Here is an 18,652-nt window from a genome sequence, read left to right as displayed (position 1 = left end):
ATTTTTCCAGAAGGTTCTAGAACATTCCAGAATTTTCTCAATTTTTCCAAAAGGTTCTAGGACATTCCAGAATTTTCTCAAATTTTCCAAAAGGCTCTAGAACATTCCAGAATTTTCTCAATTTTTCCAGAAGGTTCTAGAACATCCCAGAATTTTTTCAAATTTTCCAAAAGGCTCTAGAACATTCCAGAATTTTCTCGAATTTTCCAAAAGGCTCTAGAACATTCCAGAATTTTCTCAATTTTTCCAGAAGGTTCTAGAACATCCCAGAATATTTTCAAATTTTCCAAAAGGCTCTAGAACATTCCAGAATTTTCTCGATTTTTCCAGAAGATCCTATAACATTATTAAGGCTTGCTTATCTTTTTCATTTCTGCGAACAATTGAGGAAGTTGCCATTTGATTTATTCATGTGCAAGTTGTAGCTTTATTTAAAGATTTATTGAGAAAAACAAACTGTTAAAGTGAATGATACTTTAGGACCGTTTTCATGTCTCAAGTTTAATCCATGCTCCAGCTGGATCGAAGACTCTAATTCCGTTCACAACCCACATTGAGGCAAAGTTGGTCATTGGATTGTAGGCGCATTCAATCGCTGGTGCCTGGTCGGAGATCTAAGAAAAATCTGTTTATGACAGAAGTTTCAATGGATACTTTAGTCACTATATTGTGTTCATCAATAACTTTATATTTTAATTATTACCTCAATGGGTTCATTGTTTGCACTGAAAACCACTGGTTTGTATTCAGGCTCGCAGATGATCTGAAATTGATCGCCTAACATCCACAAAATGGTCCCAAGCTGTGCTTGTGAATAGACACCAATTATGTGATGCGGTTTAAATTCTTGCAAACTGATGACAGCTTTAAACATCCCACAATCCCACTGCGCCCTCTCATCGGTATTGCATTTTACTACTAGATTGTCTAATTTCAAGTTTCCAATGTACCATGTGAGTTCTTTCCCTCTGACACAAAGAAGATCTTCATAACGATGAATCGATGAAGCATAACCTCCTTTGCCTTTTCCGCTATATATTGCGTCAGTTGTAGTAGAATATAAAAATGGCTTGTCGTCACTGGCAGAGCATCTTGCATTGATGAAACCACATTGGTCAGTGGCCAATGGCATTTGATTGGTAACAATCGCTCCCGAGTCCGTATCAACTTCAATTTGTGGACAATCACAGCTGTGTGAGTCAGCGACACAGGCAAAAGAAAGGTCTTCGATAACGGCTTCATGGAAGAACCATGCATATCCTCCATTGTATTCTTTGCATCCAAAGTCGCCAATTGATCGTGGTTGTTCGACAAACGTAGATTGATTTGCCACCACTCGGTTGATCTGAACAAAATCAATTATTTGTTTACTATACCATAACTCACGTATATTGGAGGACCATTGCTTCTGAAGAGCACAGTAAGGAATGAACGGACTCCAGGAACTGGTTTACACATAATCCGTAAAAAGCAGTCACCAACTGATTCAACGATGGGATCCCACACTTGATGATCCTCCAAATAGCGCCCTCCCTCATTTTTACGAACGTCCTCTTGGTTGAACAGTTTAACCGCTGGGCACTTGCAACCCCGCATGTCGGGATTCAAATAGTCGTGAAGCACAAGACAGCCGGATACATCCTGTAGGAGAAAATAAACGATTAACAGGAATATTCTCATATTGCTTCTGCAACCGGAAATTCGGTTGGAATGAACCGGTCAGGAATGGGAGCTGCGGGGCGGCTTATATGGAAAATTAGTGATGAATATTCATTATGCAGCCACGAAGTTATTTACATTGGACAACAAGTGATCGTTGGATGGGCTTTTGAACTGAATAATGATCGATCGATTGATAACTTTATAGTTCCTCAAGATTGTAAATTAAAAAAAACGAATTAACTGGTGTAAGAAAACTTTGTGCAACTTGCACGTCAATTTTTTAAATTTGTTTTTTTTTGTTTTAATGTTTTAATGTTTCAATATTGTAATGCAACGAACAAACAAAATTGTTTAGATTTGAAGATGGAGTAGCGCCAGCGGGGCAAGTGTTAAAAAATATTCATATGGTGCCGAAATGACGGACTATGAACATGTGATGTACGTCAATTATAAAAATTTATTGTCCTATCAGCAATTGCGTGCATCTTGAAATACCATGAAACACAGGAATGCTTGCTTATCTTTCTCATTTCTGTAAATTAATGAGGAAGTTGCTTGTTACTTAGTTGCCATTTGATGTTTTCATTTGTAAGTTGTAACTTTTCTATAAGATTTATTGAAAAAAAACACGCCGTTAAAATGAATAATACTTTCAAAACGTTTTCAGGTTGAAGTTTCATACATGCTCCAGCTTGCTCAAGAACTCTAATCCCGTTCGCAACCCACATTGAGGCAAAGTTGGTCAGGGGATTGTAGGCGCATTTAATCACTGGTGCCTGGTCGGAGATCTAGGAAAAATCCGTTTATGAGAGAAGTTTCAATGGATATTTTAGTCACTATATTATTTTCATCAATAATTAAATATTTCCAGCACTACCTCAATGGGTTGATTGTTGTAACTGTAAACCACTGGTTTGTATTCTGGCTCACAGGTGATCTGGAATTGTTCGCCAGCAGTCTATGTACTGTTCCCCAGCCATGCTTGTGAATAGACACCAATTATGTGATGCGGTTTAACATCTTTCAAACTGTTGACAGCTTTAAACACTCCACAGTTCGTGCTAGCCGTCTCATTGTATACTTCTATGTCGGTATTGCATTTTACGACTGGATTTTCTAACTTCAAGTTTCCAATGTACCATGTGAGTTCTTTCCCTCTTGCACAAAAAAGATCTTCATACCGGTAAAGCAATGAAGCGTAATTTCCTTTGCCTTGTCCGCTATATATTGCGTCAGTTGTAGTAGAATATAAAAATGGTTTATCAATGACACTGTCGTTACTGACAGGACATCTTGCACTGATATAACCACATTGGTCAGTGGCCAATGGCCTTCGATTCTCAACAATCGCTCCCGAGTCCGTATCAACTTCAATTTGTGGACAATCACAGCTGTGTGAGTCAGCGACACAGGCAAAAGAAAGATCTTTGACAACGGCTTCTTGGAAAAACCACTCATGTGTTCTCTACAATACAAGTCGCCAATTGTTCTTGGTTGTGGGGCAAACGTAGATTGATTTGCCACCACTCGGTTAATCTGAACCAATAAAATTGTATGTTTACTATACCATAACTCACGTATATTGGAGGACCATAGCTTCTGAAGAGCACAGTAAGGAATGAACTGACTCCAGGAACTGGTTTACACGTGATCCACATCAAGCAATCCTCACCAGCATCAATGACGGGATTCCACACTTGATGATCCTTCAAATACTTTCCTCCTTCGTTGTTTTGAATGTCATGTTGAGTCAAGAAGTTAACTGTTGGGCATTTACAATCCGTCATATTTGCTTTCACGTAGTCCTGTAGCACAAGACAGCCGAAAACATGTTGTAGAAGAGAACAAACGATTAACAGGATTATTCTCATATTGCTTCTGCAACCGGAAATTCCGTTGAAATGAACCGATTTGCTGTGGAAGCTGAAGGTCGGTTTATATGGAAAATGACTATTGAATATTTATTATGCAGCCATGCAGTAATTTGCTATTAACAACAAGTGATCGTTGCCTGTGCTTTTGAACTGAGTAATAATTTTGATTGATGTTCTGTCCACGTATTGTGTCTAGGTGATTTCAAAAGATTTTTTGCGCACCATTTTTTTAATTGCCTTGAGGATGACCCACAAGTGATTTTATTGTTTAATCAAAGTTAATCAAAACAATAATAAGGTCGGGACCCTCACGAGTCCGACAAAGAGAGGAAAAAATAGACCGGCATTGAGAGAAGAAAGGAAAAAAAAGAAAGATGACATTTTTGGGAAATTAGAGATCATAGAATTAATTATAACCGAAAAACAAAATTATTCAAAACCGTGTTATGGAGCACGGGTTTCTAATTTCCCCCCCCCCCCTGTTTTCAAATGGAAAAGGTGGCCGTGAAAAAAGCGAACCTCGACCGGGGGTCGCTTTTTTCACGGCCACCTCTTCCATTTGAAAACAGGGGGGAAATTAGAAACCCGTGTGGAGGAATCAATGACTTTAACAAATTCACGGGGAGAAAGGAAATGGGGAGTATTATGTAAAATAGCATTCCAAACGGGGACAGTTGAGGTGAAAAAATCAGTAATTTTTGGTTTTGTACATATAATAATCATAGGCCTTCTTTTAGACTCTGTAATTCTGATAAGATCGTTTAGATTTGGGAAGTAAGAGGTACCGCTTATGAATTTATAAAGAAGTAGAAGCTTTGCCTTAAGCCTTCGATGACGAATCGAGTAGATATTAAGAATTTGAAGACGGTTTTCATAAGAAGTAAATGATATATTGCATCTTTGTAATACTTGTCGAGAGAATGATCTAAGAGGTTTTTCAAGATGAGCTGAGAGTTTAGAGTTAGGAGAGGGAGAGTAGACGACTGAGCAATATTCGATTATAGGGAGTACATAAGAATTAAATAAATAAGCGTAGAATGAGGGGGAACTAGATTTGAAGCTTTTGAGTAGTTGTTTTGATCTCAGGAGAGCAAGAGCTACAGTTCTATTGATATGGGCTTTAAAGTTCAGAGAGGAGTCCGTAATGAGACCAAGGTCACGAACGGTAGAAGTTTCATGTATAAGTTGATTTTGAATTAATTAGGGATGAACTGGGTTTTTTGATTCCAGCCTTAGAAGAGCAGTTTTGGCGTGAGCAAGAGGAAGGGAGTTAGATATAGACCATTCAACAACAGTGTCGATGCCTTTTTGTAAAACAACGTGATCATAAGAGTAAAGCTTAATGTCATCTGCAAAAGCACCAAAACAAAGTTCGGTGGGTAGGCTGAGTAGAAGGTCATTTATAAAGATCAAGAAAAGTAAGGGTCCGGAGACCGAACCCTGAGGAACTCCAGAGATAATAGGTTGGGCAGATTTCACGATAGAGTCGTTAACTTTAACAGAGAATGATCGTTCTGGCAGGAAGTCACCGAACCAATTGATGATAGGGAGGGGAATACCAAATAATTCAAGTTTTTGAAGAAGAAGAGAATGCGGAACCCGATCAAAAGCTTTCTGAAAGTCAAAGAATATGACATCAAGTGACTTGTGGGTATGAAGGATGTGATAGTAATTGGCGTGGGACAATACGAGAGAGTTGGTACAGGAACGATGCGCCAAAAACCCATGTTGAAATTTACTGAAAAGGTGGGCAAAATCAATTTTTATGCGAGTGCAAAGGATTCGTTCGAATACTCTACAAAAAGGATCAGTGATAGAAATGGGGCGGTAGTTGGATGGTTCAGCGAGATTTCCTTTCTTTGGGACAGGGATGATGAAGGCATGTTTCCATGCTTTGGGAACAGAAGAAGTCTGAAGAGAATGCTGAAATATTATAGACAAGGGATAGGCCAAAGTTATGGCACAATTTTTCATGACAAAATAGTTTGCGTGATGACTGGAAAATCCACATTTGGGGGGCAGTTTCAGCAGTACCGATTCGATAATCTAAGAAGGAAATAGGTCAAGGGCATTGGAACTAGAGAGGACAAGAGGAGTTGTTGAAGGACGAGAGGAGCTGCAAGATGAATGGACATTAGCACTGGAAGTACTGAAATTGTCCAGAAAAATTGAAGCAAAGGCGGCGGCTTTATCCTTGTCCGAATTGAGGTCGATGCCTTGATGAACGATAGTGGGTAGTGTAGTTTTGCTCCGGAGACGAGACGAAATGATGGCTTTTGCTGCTGCATTGTTAGGTGATGAAAGAATGCGTTTTTCAAAACGAATAGATCTAGAATTGAGGGACTTGGTTATTGATATGATCCGGAGCTTAATTTTTTCTAATATTATAACAAACGTTCAAAGTTGTCTGGAATTGTTCCCAACATTATGAAATACTGTGAACAGAACAAAAGCCTCTAGTCTATGCGTCCAGGTCTAAATCAAAAACGATATCGTTATTAACAATTGAGTTAAGATGATGTGTAATTGGTACATATCCAGATGGTACTTGTGTATTACATGCCGTCATTTTAATTGTAATTTTTAAGCCATGAAAAATAATAACGTGAACCACAATTTGTATTTTTAGGCTGTGGAGAGTTGAACTCATCCCCTCCCCCTCCCGCCCCCCGGCCCAAGCGATTACCGACTCGTTCGAAATGACTTTTAATTGTAATTTTGAAAAAAAAAAAGATTTTTCTCATAAATGTAGATTTTTTTTCTGACCTAGAACAGTGTTATTTCAGCTTTTTTCAGTTTACAAATATACCTGCCAACTTTTTGATTAGAAACAAAGCTAGCATTTACCAGCTCAGACTTTTTTCGATATCGGTATGAATACAACACTTGACTTTTCATATATTCCCGACTCATTAACGAATTCATCTGTGGCATCATTGGTAACTTGTTTTATTATATCTTATTTAACTCTTCCATTTTATTGTTATGTGCACAAATTGAGACGACACAAAGAAAAAGTGCGTTGAGAGAAAATTTTGTATATCAAGTTTTCATACGAGAAAAACTTTTATAAAAATAACCGAATGCGCGTTTTAACAGAATGTTTTAATTTTCTTTTGATGTAATTTCATAAAACATTTTTTTGTGGGTTTCAGACACTTCTGACAAAATATTGGTGTTTAAAACTAATTGACTATAAATTTTAAAAAAATATGTTTTTTGAAAAGGAAATAAAAGCGTTTCAGAGTTTACACATTGTTCAGTTATTTTACAAAGTTGTTAAATTGTCGTATTTTGTGTTTACCTTCTTGATATTCATCGGTATAATGTTTAAGACTGTTTTTAGGAACATTTTGCAACCCGATCTAAACCCAAATAGGTATTTTGATTTCATGTTATTTACCAAAATAAAATCTTCCATTTTTTAGTTTCATCAAAACAGTGTATGGCATAATATCTTTGCCTATATGTCTTCTGATGTACATTCTTCACATTTTACAACAAACGTTCCATTTTTTATTGCTTTCTCTGGCAATTATGAGCTATCTTAAATACCAATTTCCATACGATTTCTTATATTCACAAAATTATACAAGCAAGTATGTAAGAAAATTGAACGTGTTTTTTGCCTTAAAGGACTTCGTTCGTGGTGCAATTTTGTTTCTTCACCTTGGAAAGTTGTTGGGCGACAAGATTATGGATATCAGTTATATTACTTATTTGGTAAGGTGTATTATTATCTTGACCACAACGTGTGGCTAACATTGCGTGGTCCGGCTTTAGGGAACCAGTTTTGGATTGAGATTTTGATTTTCTTATTTTCACTAAAGGTGCTAGTGAAAAAACAAGGTGATAGAATTTTAAGGTGTTATTCATTATTGTGAACGTGGTAATCTGCTTCCTACCCCATTCATATACATTCCAATTATAGTTGGTATGAGGAAAAACCGACATCTACATTCCCAACAACACATTTACATTCACGAATACATGTTTATCCAGAGTATTATGGTTTTATTGTTGAAAATAGTTTGTTTTTACGCTTCTATCATTGGAGTGTCAAAATTTGTTTTTCAGATCACTGTACCGGTTTATGTATACTTTTTCAATGCTGATATCACATTTGGATGGCCATTTAGCATGATTATTACTGATGTTATCACAACGCCTTGGATAATTCAGCTGTCGTATTTGAGATGCAATTTGAACGAGCTGTATACTTTATTTACGTCATTTAATTTTTTCAAGTTTCTGAAAATTGTGTTTGGTAGAATGGATGCTACTGTACATTCAATTGTACATCCGATTGCATTTTCAATTACTTAATTTTTACTTAATTAATATGAGCAATAAAACAATTGCTAAGGTTTTTTGGCCAATGTTTTACATTCTGAGGACAGTTGGAACTAGTGGCATTGTGTGATCCAGAATCAAAAACCGATGGTACATGGCATTTCAAGAGCTGGTCAAAATTAACAATATCTTACACAATGGCGATCACTCTGCGCCGATATAACTTTTTTTCGAAAAGGCATTAAAATTCTTGTGATCTTCTATCAGATCCCGTATCGAGCTTTTATTACCAAAGCTAAAGTCAAGTCATAGACCTTCAATTCGTAACAAAGAATACAATTCATTCAAATAACAGGCGGTTTTTTATTTGTTCTATGTAAGTTCGAGAATGTTTTCCTAACTTTGCGATTTGCTCAATATTTCACCTGTCCATTTTCTGCTACCCTGGAAACGATGTGAGCGTTTGTCAGCTCAGACTTTGTGGATATCACAATGAATACAACGCTCGATTTCTCATATATTCCCAATTTAATTATTGATTCAGCTATGATAGCAATGCTAGTTTCTCTCTTCATATCTTATTTAACTCTTCCATTTTACTTTTACGTTCACAATCTGAAGAAGCATAAGGAAAAAGTACGTTTGATGATGAAATATATTGTAAGCGTACACCAATTAAAGGAGGACCAACGGTTCGGACGATTTTGAACGTATAGACCAAAAATGGGCCGAAATGAACGAATTTCGTAATGAAACTTCTCAAAATTTGTTCAGAAATTTTTTATGGCGGTTCAAAATTTTGAAAAAAATTGCACTAATTTTAGCTAAAATCTCGAATTTTGCCCATCTTTCCGTGTCGCATCTGCCCGAGGTTGACTTTTTTGGAATAATCATATTTTATTTCATAGTAAGAGACATTTAAAGCCGATAAGTAACCAATTTCTATAATTTTTGGTTACCTGTCGGCTTTAAATGTACAGGGCCGGTCAAAAACATAGCCCGTTTTCGTTTTTTGGTAAATTTACAAATTTTCCAAACGAGCACAACTTTAAAACTAGAAAACTTATCGAGAAAAACTTAACTGATGAAGTATTGCCCATGATTTCGTCTACTTGTATTCAATTGTTTGAGTTGTTTACCAGTGTAACGACAAAAAATACAGCGTCCGACATCTCGTGAGCCCGTTTTTGACAATTCTTACTGATTCGGCCGTATCTCGAAAACTAATTTTTTTCAGGAAATGTTGTTATAGGGAAATAGTCCCCAGACTATTTGTCATCGTTTGTGTCTATTCACTTTGTTCTGAAAAATTCAGCAAAAAAGTTATGGGAGTGCAAACTTGTCGCTCACTAGGTGCCACCTACCCACTATAACCAAAAATCAGGTTACTTAGTTCAAAATATTTTTTTCGAGCGTTTTCTAGAAATAACACATGTAAAATTACAATTAAGCTATATTCAAACACAATATCAAGATTCAGGAAATAAATTCATCGTTTGCGAGAAATGTTCAAGGCGTGGCCGTACACTATTCAAGTTTGCACTCCCATAACTTTTTTGCAGAATTTTTGAGAACAAAGTGAATAGGCACAAACAATAACAAATAGTATGAAAGCTATTTTACTCTAACAGTATTTCCTGAAAAAATTTCGTTTTCGAGATACGGCCGAATCAGTAAACGTTCTCAAAAACGGGCTCACGAGATGTCGGCCGCTGTATTTTTTGTCGTTACGCTGGTAAACAACTTAAACAATTGAATACGAGTGGACGAAATCATGGGCAATATCAGTTGAACTTTTCTCGATAAGTTTTCTAGTTTTAAAGTTGTGCTCGATTGGAAAATTTGTAAATTTACCAAAAAAAGAAAACGGGATATGTTTTTGGCCGGCACTGTACCTTAATCAACGAAATTAAATGAGATAAACTACCAAAATATGAAATAAAGGATGATTATTCCAAAAAAGTTAACTTCGGACAGATTTGACACAGAAAAGTGGCCGAAATTCGAGATTTTAGCTAAAATCAGTGTAGCTTTTTTGAAATTTTGTACTGCCATAAAAAATTTCGGAAAAATTTTTGAGCAGTTTCATTACGAAATTCGTCCAGTTATATACATTTATATATCGTAATTCAGAATTTACCAATCGTCAAATTCTTTTACAAAGCTGTGAAATTATCGTATTTTGTGTTCATCGTACTTGCTATTGTATTATTTTTTTGTATTTCACGTGAGAGCAACTCGACAAAAGCTCATTTGGGTAATTAGACTTAACAAAAAATATCAAGAATAACTGTTGTTCCATCTTAGGTATTCAGAATGATGAGAATTTGATGAAAATTGTAGCTGTGTTCACTCTTTTTCTAATTTATATTCTTCACATTCTACAACAAACATTCCATTTATTATTGTTCTCGCTGGCAATTATGAGCTATCTAAAATACCAATTTCCATACGACTTTTTGTATTCACAAAATTATATAAGCAAGTATGTCAGGAATTTTAACGTGTTTTTCGTTCTAAAGGATTTTGTATGTAGTGCAATATTAGTTCTTCACTTTGAGAAATTGTTGGGCAACGAGCTTATGAATATCACATCAGGTTTCTATTTGGTAAGACATCTTTTACTATTAAAAATAGTGAAAGTTTGAACTTTTAAAGAAAAAAATGTGTGTAAATTTTTAATGTTCTGTTTGACACTGAAAATCCAGATATTTAAAGGCGCTGCGAAAAAAGAGAAAAAGTGCTTTAGCATGATTTGTAGGTTTTATACATTGCTGTGAACATGTTCATATGCTTGCTAACCCCATTTATAAACATTTCTATCATAACTGGTATGAAGAAAAACCGACATCTACATTCCCAACAACACATTTACATACAAAAATATATGTTTATCCAGAGCATCATGGTTTTGTTTTTCAAAATAGTGTGTTTTTACACTTCACTTATCGACACGTCAAGCTGATTTTTTTTCAGATTACTGTAACTATATCTATTCCGATTTTTTTTGACGAAGGCTCGGTTTTGTTCGTAAGCTCAATGTCTATTGTGGATTTTATGGCAATGCCACTGGTTATTCAGTTATCGTATTTGAGATGTAATTTGAACGAGCTTTATAATTTATTTACGTCATTTAATTGTTGCAAGTTTCTGAAAATTGTATTTGGTAGAGTGGATGCTACTGTGCATCCAATTTTGCCCCATGTCGCTTTTTCAATTACGTAATTTTATTTATTACTAAATACCCTTGCCGTCCATTTCCCATACATTCACTATTATTCTTGGCCCGTAGATCTAAAAGATAATTTATAAATATAGTTCGACTCCTTGGGACCAACTCAATTTCTCCACTGGAATTCGAGTTGGAGCAGTTTATCTTACTCGAATAGAGTACCCGGCTAACTATGTGTTAGTAACATTTGTTCTCTCAACTGCTACTGTGGTAATCTCTACAAAATTTCATAAGACTAAGAGAATCAATCCCTTCTTAGTTTCGAACCGGTTCTACAAACTTAGTCAGCACAATTTCAACTAGAAAATGGACAGCTGGCCGGAGAAAAGACGTGACCGATATTTTATTTACGAAGTCTGTGTTGATTTTAATGTTGAGCAATAAAACTGTTCTTGATCATTATTGAATAAGTATATTTATAGATAGACAGATAATATTTTAAGTTACTGAAAATACATTTGGTGGCAAGTTCGGATTCACAGAATTGTCCACTTTACCGGATAAAACTTTCAAAAACTTCCAAAAATTGAATGTAGAATACAGGGAGAACAATTCGTTCGAATTGCATTTTAAGTATGAAAGTTGGATAATCAGAGGCGTTGTGACAGCATCTCCTATGGTCATTGAAAACACAAACGACAATGGGCTATTTAAATGGAAGAGTGATAAGCAAAATGGTAATGTGATCTGGAAAACCTTGAAAAAGTTCAATGACGCCTTTGTACTGAGGCTGACGGTTTGCGGTTTGGCTACTCCTATGTGTTCTAGGCCAAAAAATAGTTATGTGTAGAAACTAGGGCTCTGCAAATCGGCGTCCGGTCGTCCGATTTTGACACCACAAGACGCAAATGCGTCCGGTTTGGGGTAGATTTCCACGGCGGCCGGCAATTTCCGAATTTGGTCACTAACTATAAAAGTGCTGATTAAGTATAGCGAGTGGCCAAGCTCGGAAATTGTCGGCCGCCGTGGAAGCCTCCCCCAAACCGGACGCATTTGCGTCTGGTGGTGTCAAAATCGGACGACCGGACGCCGATTTGCACAGCCCTAGTAGAAACCAACCAATTTTATTAGTGCCACAAGAAAGCTCTGATTGAACAAGTACTTGAGTAGATACATGTGTTGCTGAGAATATAGATGACTATTTTTTCTCATATCGATCATGATTGGAATGTAAATCAATGGAATTATCAAACAAACTGCAATGTTCACAAAAATAAATAAACTCTGAAAATTGAAAACCTCATTATGTAAAGCTGCTTACATGATCAGGGTCGCGTTCCCAACATTCACCCTGCCTACGATGCATGCCTACCTACCATATAGCAACTTGAAGTAATTCGCCAAATCTTATCGTTAAAAAATTTTGTGCCATGACGAAAGTTTATTGTAATCGTTAGGAAGTCTTTGCAAATGAATAACACATTTAAAACTTTGACATATATTTGTATATAATTGTGTGAGTATCAGAAATCGTATGGGAAGAAATATTTCAGATAATTAAAAGTTGCCAATAAAAACAGTAACAGGTGGAATGTTTGTTGTAAAATGTGAAGCGGGTAAATAATAATAAATAAACTAATCATTAAAATATCCATTAATATTCTGAATTCAAATTTTGTATTGTAGTGAAAAGTTAGAAAAGAAAATACTCTGTTAAACTTAATTCAGGTTCCAAAATTTCTCGGATCCACGCAATGGAAGCCATCATCGATATGACAATGATCAACACGAAATATGATAGTTTGACGATTTTGTAAAATAGTTGAACAACGGGTAAATTCTGAAAGTTTTTACAATGTAGGGTTCCGATTGTGAGTATGATTTGGCTGTCAAAAGGGTAGCATGTGGTCTAACGACATAGACATTTTGCCGGTTCAACGGTCATACCAGTTTAAAGGGCAAGTTAGAGTTTCGGTTCTAGGTACCATACAGGTCATGGATAACATGATGGTTATATGTACCACACCGCACAAAGCTGTCATGCTGGTCACATATATCATGCCGGTTTTAGATACCATGACAGGGTTGTGCACGATATGAGTCTGCGCAATACAAGTTCGGTCATAGACACTATATTGACCATAGGCATCACACCCGGCAGAGGTATACTGATCCCAGATGCCATACTGGTTCTAGGTGCCATACAGGATTTAAGTACCATGCTGGTCATATGTACCATACCGGTTCTAGGTATCATTCCGGTTTTAGGCACTATACTGGACATAGGTGCATGGTGATTCTAGATACTATTCCAGTCCTTGATATCATACTATACCGGCCATGCCCGCCCTAGGTTACGTACCACAAATCGTACAAATTTTCCACTTACTTTTTCCCTTTCTCTTCTCAAAATATGGACGTAGACATAGAACGGAAGAGTTAGATAGGATAAAACCAGAGATAGTATCAATGATACGCCGGATGAAGAAAACATTAAAGTAGGAATATATGTGAAATCAAGTGTTGAATTCATAGAGTAACGTTAACCAATGATATATACTGACAGAGTTTTGAAAACTGCTGAGATTGGGCAGGTGAAATTAATGGAATTTTGTTTGATCAAGTTCTTGGAATTTGTACAATATTTTCAAAATCTAAACATGCTGACAGCTGAAATCTAAGGCTACAAGAATCAGTTCTGCAACTATTGCATATTGATGTAGCCTGTAGCCTGTCAGGGTAGGATCCATTTCTTTTTTTGTGTTTTTTATTCAGCCCTCATATAAATTCTTTAAACAATTTCAACATTCACGAATTCAAAATCAATTACTTATTACTACCAATTTCGAACTATCACTCTTTTTTCTTAGAATTCCTCTTGCAGTATTCTTGTACTGTATAGACATGAAGTAGCATACAACTCCATGGGAAGCACTATTGAGAGTTGATAGAATAGACGCGAGCATTGTTATTTGTGCCATTAGCATTCTGTAAGAAATTCCCGGAATTGAGGTTTTCTGCTTTTTTTTAAAAATAAATGACTTACGTTATGTAATTTGAAAACCAAAAAGAGATGCTATATGCCAAACCATAAGGTGCATTTGCCAATGTGAAAAATATCGTCATCCATGTCACAAGTTTTGTAGATCTATTTTCCTGATGTTTACTCGTCATGTTCCTGCTTTTTCTTAACTCCGAAATTAACAAAATAGTTGTAAGAGGGATTGATATCGACGGAATAATTTCAAAAATGACGGATTCTGTGTAAACGTTGATCCAATAAAACTCGGCGTCACTAAGTATGCCAGTTTCCACAAATTGGAAAAATTTTTCGGTGTAGTTTTCAGGAAATCCATCGCAATTTGAAGCGGGAGCCCAGACTCCTGCTGGAATAATTTCTGATCGAGAGAGTTGAATCAATGAGAAGGGCAAAATGAGAACTATAATGGTTAGAAGGATTTTTATGCCAATTTTTGAGTAGATGAGGCGTCTTGTGCTGAAAAAGTACAAAAGTACACAGAAAAGATATGGGCGGAGCTATTTTTAAATGATTTTGAAATTGCTAAAATTTCAATAAGATAACTAGGACTTCAATGTAGGCGTCCCAACGCCTGCCGCGCCCGGCTTGCGGCCACCTCCGCATTCCTTGCCAGGCAAGCCGAGCCTCATGTTATTGTCCGGAAGCGCGCATGTCTTCCCAGTTTTAAAAGGAACGTCAATTGCCGCTCACAATTATCGGGCCTCGTGCCAACTTTGCGGAACCCAGAAGGTGTCGGCCTCGGTGTCGGTGTCGGCCGCCTGCCCTAGTTTAAATGAAAAAAGACAAACCGTTGCGCCAGTGGAAATTTAACTACAAGGGTCCTGATAATCGCCATCGCAACAGTGAAATATATTAGCATCCCAGAGGCAGTTGCATTTGTTCGAAACGAATAATGAATCAGAGATGTTTTAAAATAGGAGTCAGGTGGTATACTGAAAATGTTTTTGAAAGTTGAGTACTTAAATTTAAATAAAAATACAGTGTTCACTAAAAATATACACCCGGTTCAGTACAATACTGAAAATCATTTTTTTAAATTCTAATTCGAGGCTCACCACTCAGAGGGAATTTGGGACGGAATAAAGTAGGCGTATAAAATAACATAATTGTTTATAATATTATGAGTCATTCGAACAATCCCACACACCGTGATTCCCATCAGAAATATGTTAGTTGTTAAATGCCGCAACGTTTTTTTGTGAGAACAAAGAAGTGAAAAAGACATGGAAAAATTCCGATAAAAGAAAGAATAATATCAGTTAGACATAAGTAAGCAGAAGAGTTTATCCAAAACCAAATCCATACAAAATAATCATCAGGAACCACCTCTGTTTCTGAGCTGTTCATTTTTAAGAAACATTAGGAGACCTGGAAATATATGCGGAACTTTGTTTTTTAGACGAAATAATAATGAGGATGGCAAAACACGACTTTGAGATAATATTTTGATGTTATGGTTTTGCTTTGAGATGTCTAAAACAAGAATGTATATACGTATTAAAAAATTAAATTTTTTAAATTTTACGTTAAAATCAACTTTCCAAAGTTGAAAGATCCATGAGTATATTGATGAAACTTGCTTTAAATAGTTAAAATATTTCAAAAATTACTTTTTATTTTAAAAAAATTTGAATAGTTCTTTTGAGTTAGACGTTCTGACGCCTGGCAGGCAGGAAGGCAAAGAGAAGGTGACGAATGTATTAAAATGTTATGTTACTATGAATTATTCACAATTGTATTTGTCCTTGTCTGGCTCATCGACACAATTCCTGAGACGGAAGATTTCACTAAAAATAAGGAAGCTTTCCTTAAAAAAAACTCGATGTCTTTGCCCAGAAAATCGGCAATACTCACTTCTAAAAACTCTTCGGTATTCCTTTACAATCACCATGAAAACGATACAATCGATTGGAGGATATGTTCCGAAAACTGAGAAACACCACCCTGTCTGTAGGCTCAATTGGATTCCAAAGTAATTTTTGAATAATGGAGCAACTAGCGGTGTGAAAATTATCGGAGCAGATGGGAACACCAACAGGCTTTTAGTTATATAAACTCAAATTCAAATTCAAAACAGGCAAGTCGGAGCAAGAGCGATCAGGGCGATGAAGAACTGTCGTTGAAGGTCGCGATGGTTTTTGGAGAATTTTTCCAGCTTCTTTTTCATGTTCAGATGCATAGCTAGGCCACAGTAGAGCACGATTGAGTAGTGGAAGAAAACGACAAAGATTCCAGAGACCAGGTAGTATAGGTCGGTGGTACGATAGGAGCCATCAGCCGCGTAGGGGATCATTATGAACCTGGGAACATCGGTAGTTGTTTAGAAGTTCTTGTCTGGAAATATTTTTGTTGGATTCTAGACATGTAAGGCCATAAAAAAGTTATGAGATTGAAATTTGCGCTGATAAAATCTAGAAGGAATTTTCACTAAAAGATACAAGGAATTTGCTTTTCGAAAACTGTCAGAAATTAAAAAAAAAACCTCACCTAACATACTCATCGGCATACTCATCCTTTTCGAACATATAAAAAAACGGAGCGCAATGAATCATGCCGGCAAAAAAAAGCATAGGAAATCCACACAATACATCCAAAACCATCAAATTTCTCGGCCAACTTCTCATGGAACAGGCAAAGGTAGCGATAGAGAAATTGAACGGCAATCCAGCAGACTGTGGCAAGATAGAATAGAACCCAAAGGGCAATAAAAAGCTTTTGGTAGAACATTGAGGAGATCCAAGTACCAAGGCTCATAAAAACAAGAGCTCCATCGAAATTATGTAAAAACGGGCGAGCCAGTACCTCCCATCCACAGAGAAATGCTCCCCAGAGCGTGAAGAATATCACCATTTTCTTATAGGCACCGGTGACTTTTTTGATGTGGAAAACAGTTAAATAGACAAAGATGAAGCTGGCAAATAGGCTGGCGCCGAGCCCAATGTTGGCGAATATTTTCTTGATTTTTAGAGCATCCATGTATTTTTCTGACAGAAATTTGGTCAGCGTTTAGTCAACGTTAAGAAGAAATACATATAAATGAAGTAGTTATTTGTGTTTTGGTCTAAATAAAGGGAAAAGAACAAAAGAACAAAGTTATAGGAAATACGTCGTTAGGTGGTAAGTAAAGATCTAGGGGATTAGGAAATCAAATAATATTACAATTTTCAGTGGTTTCTGATTGCTCAAATGTGTTTTTGAAGGAAAAAAATGACTGATCTGAATACAAAATTTATCTGGAATTCATATTGCTGGAATCCAAATTCATATTTCCGAAAAGCTACTATATTTGGTTTTTATTATTTTGCAAGTAATAATACGAAAAACAAAGAAAGACCAAAAAACGAATGCGTCACAAATTATTACAGAATTTTCTATCAAAAAAATTGTTTCCTTGTATTGTAGGCAATTTTCTAGGCAAGCGTAGGTCTTTTTGAAGAACCTAATTCTAATTTTATCAAAAACTCAAAATTTGGTCAAGAATGATGAGTTTTTTGAAAAGTTGTTGTATCAGGAAGTCTGGCGCTGACACTGTTTTCGAATTCATAAAAAAACATAAGATGTTCTGCTATTTTTTTTGTTAATTATATATTTTTCAACATGTTGTCTAACTTATTCAATAGGTGAATAGCAAAATTAGAAAGTCGCAAATGCCGACATTTTAAATCTAATCTACCAATAAAAAAGTAGATCAAAGTTCATTGAAAAAATGAAATATTCCAAAAATTCTTGTGAATTTGAACTTTGTAAACTTTGTAAAGTTCAAATGTCAATGATAAGGTGATAAAATTTCTTTAAATAGCGAACTTTTTGGTTCTCACCAACAAAGTGCAGACTTGTAATAATGAATCCTCAGCGAGGAATTCTTTTTGCCTGTCTTCTCGTCGTTGTGACCAATCGTGGAGCTACTGCTCAACATGCAATTGTGCAAGGCACTCCGTCAGACAAATGTGAAAACCCTTCCGTCAACATCGCAACTACGGAGGCCCAAAAATCGTCACAACAGCGGAGGCAGCAGCCAACTCAACCAAGGCAGCCCAACCCAACTCAGCCACCGGTCCAGTTGTTCTCCTCACCATTGTGGCAGTTACTATGAACAGTTATTGTTAACATTGGCGGTTTGAACGTTTTGTGAATCCAATAAATACATTATTTAATCACGAGTTTTTGTTATCACGGTGTTGAAAGTCTTGTCGTCTTCACATTGTCCTCCAGGAGTGAGCAGTATTGAAGCAGATTTTGAGGATGTCCTAACAAGCAAATATGTTCACTTGTCTTATTGACCAAATGTCATTCTTGAATAGCTTGCATTGTACGCGAAACCTCAGACCGTTTTTTCAGAACTTTGTTTGTCAGGAATTTTTTCGAATTTTCCAGAAGGTTCTAGAACTGTTATGTACCAAAAGCTTGCGGCTCTGTGCAATCAATCTACTAAGATTTCGGAGGCTTGTCGTCGCTGGAGAAGAGATTAGCACAAACTTATTTTTTTTAAGAATTCATAATTAGAAATATTTTCTTATTCAACAGTAACATTTTTTGTAGCATTATCTCAAGTTTCAACGTTTTTATGGCGTTTTTACGAGTTCCCATAATTAATTGTCACCCTGTATATAA

At 36.2% G+C, this 18,652-nt stretch overlaps 3 protein-coding genes and 5 pseudogenes across 8 annotated transcripts; 3 read left to right on the top strand and 5 right to left on the bottom strand.

The window, feature by feature from the left end:
* Positions 1-426: 426 nt before the first annotated feature.
* On the bottom strand, positions 427-1,709 carry hpo-33 (uncharacterized protein). The gene is made up of 3 exons (NM_074915.4): positions 1,387-1,709; positions 704-1,345; positions 427-614 (listed from the first exon to the last, which is right to left on the bottom strand). Exons 1-3 carry the CDS (start codon positions 1,678-1,680, stop codon positions 489-491), a joined length of 1,062 nt encoding a protein of 353 aa, NP_507316.2. The 5' UTR covers positions 1,681-1,709; the 3' UTR covers positions 427-488.
* A 601-nt stretch (positions 1,710-2,310) lies between these two features.
* F28B1.11 lies at positions 2,311-3,533 on the bottom strand (annotated as a pseudogene). The gene is made up of 3 exons: positions 3,240-3,533; positions 2,540-3,198; positions 2,311-2,450 (listed from the first exon to the last, which is right to left on the bottom strand). Coding segments are annotated over exons 1-3 (1,093 nt in total).
* A 2,876-nt stretch (positions 3,534-6,409) lies between these two features.
* srz-93 lies at positions 6,410-7,862 on the top strand (annotated as a pseudogene). Its single transcript has 5 exons — positions 6,410-6,475; positions 6,782-6,915; positions 6,965-7,259; positions 7,405-7,565; positions 7,614-7,862. Coding segments are annotated over exons 1-5 (905 nt in total).
* Positions 7,863-8,321: 459 nt separating this feature from the next.
* Positions 8,322-11,460, top strand: srz-94 (Serpentine Receptor, class Z; the record flags this gene model as incomplete). Its single annotated transcript, NM_074913.2, has 5 exons — positions 8,322-8,465; positions 9,963-10,086; positions 10,137-10,438; positions 10,591-10,755; positions 10,806-11,460. The coding sequence occupies 5 exons, from the start codon at positions 8,322-8,324 to the stop codon at positions 11,052-11,054; spliced, it is 984 nt and encodes a 327-aa protein (NP_507314.1). The 3' UTR covers positions 11,055-11,460.
* Positions 11,461-11,499: 39 nt separating this feature from the next.
* srz-92 lies at positions 11,500-13,534 on the bottom strand (annotated as a pseudogene). Its single transcript has 5 exons — positions 13,391-13,534; positions 12,711-12,841; positions 12,378-12,663; positions 12,121-12,285; positions 11,500-11,748 (listed from the first exon to the last, which is right to left on the bottom strand). Coding segments are annotated over exons 1-5 (975 nt in total).
* Positions 13,535-13,823: 289 nt separating this feature from the next.
* srw-37 lies at positions 13,824-15,388 on the bottom strand (annotated as a pseudogene). Its single transcript has 4 exons — positions 15,097-15,388; positions 14,830-14,973; positions 14,048-14,497; positions 13,824-13,989 (listed from the first exon to the last, which is right to left on the bottom strand). Coding segments are annotated over exons 1-4 (1,052 nt in total).
* A 509-nt stretch (positions 15,389-15,897) lies between these two features.
* F49H6.6 lies at positions 15,898-17,017 on the bottom strand (annotated as a pseudogene). The gene has a single exon. A coding segment is annotated over exon 1 (1,120 nt).
* Positions 17,018-17,882: 865 nt separating this feature from the next.
* Positions 17,883-18,134, top strand: F49H6.15 (uncharacterized protein; the record flags this gene model as incomplete). Its single annotated transcript, NM_001129472.1, has 1 exon — positions 17,883-18,134. One exon carries the CDS (start codon positions 17,883-17,885, stop codon positions 18,132-18,134), a length of 252 nt encoding a protein of 83 aa, NP_001122944.1.
* Positions 18,135-18,652: the final 518 nt, after the last annotated feature.

The sequence above is a fragment of the Caenorhabditis elegans genome, chromosome V, assembly GCF_000002985.6.
Source record: "Caenorhabditis elegans chromosome V".
Lineage (NCBI taxonomy): Eukaryota > Metazoa > Nematoda > Chromadorea > Rhabditida > Rhabditidae > Caenorhabditis > Caenorhabditis elegans.
The sequence above is the reverse complement of the archived record's forward strand: the minus strand, read 5'-3'. Positions and strand labels throughout refer to the sequence as shown.

Bases quoted from the DNA above. Each gene is read 5' to 3' on its own strand.
- hpo-33 (NM_074915.4), bottom strand. From the start codon at position 1,680: ATGAGAATATTCCTGTTAATCGTTTATTTTCTCCTACAGGATGTATCC. The intron at 1,346-1,386 runs GTGAGTTATGGT...GATTTTGTTCAG, and splicing joins GCAATGGTCCTCCAATATAC to ATCAACCGAGTGGTGGCAAA. The intron at 615-703 runs GTAATAATTAAA...GATTTTTCTTAG, and splicing joins CAAACAATGAACCCATTGAG to ATCTCCGACCAGGCACCAGC.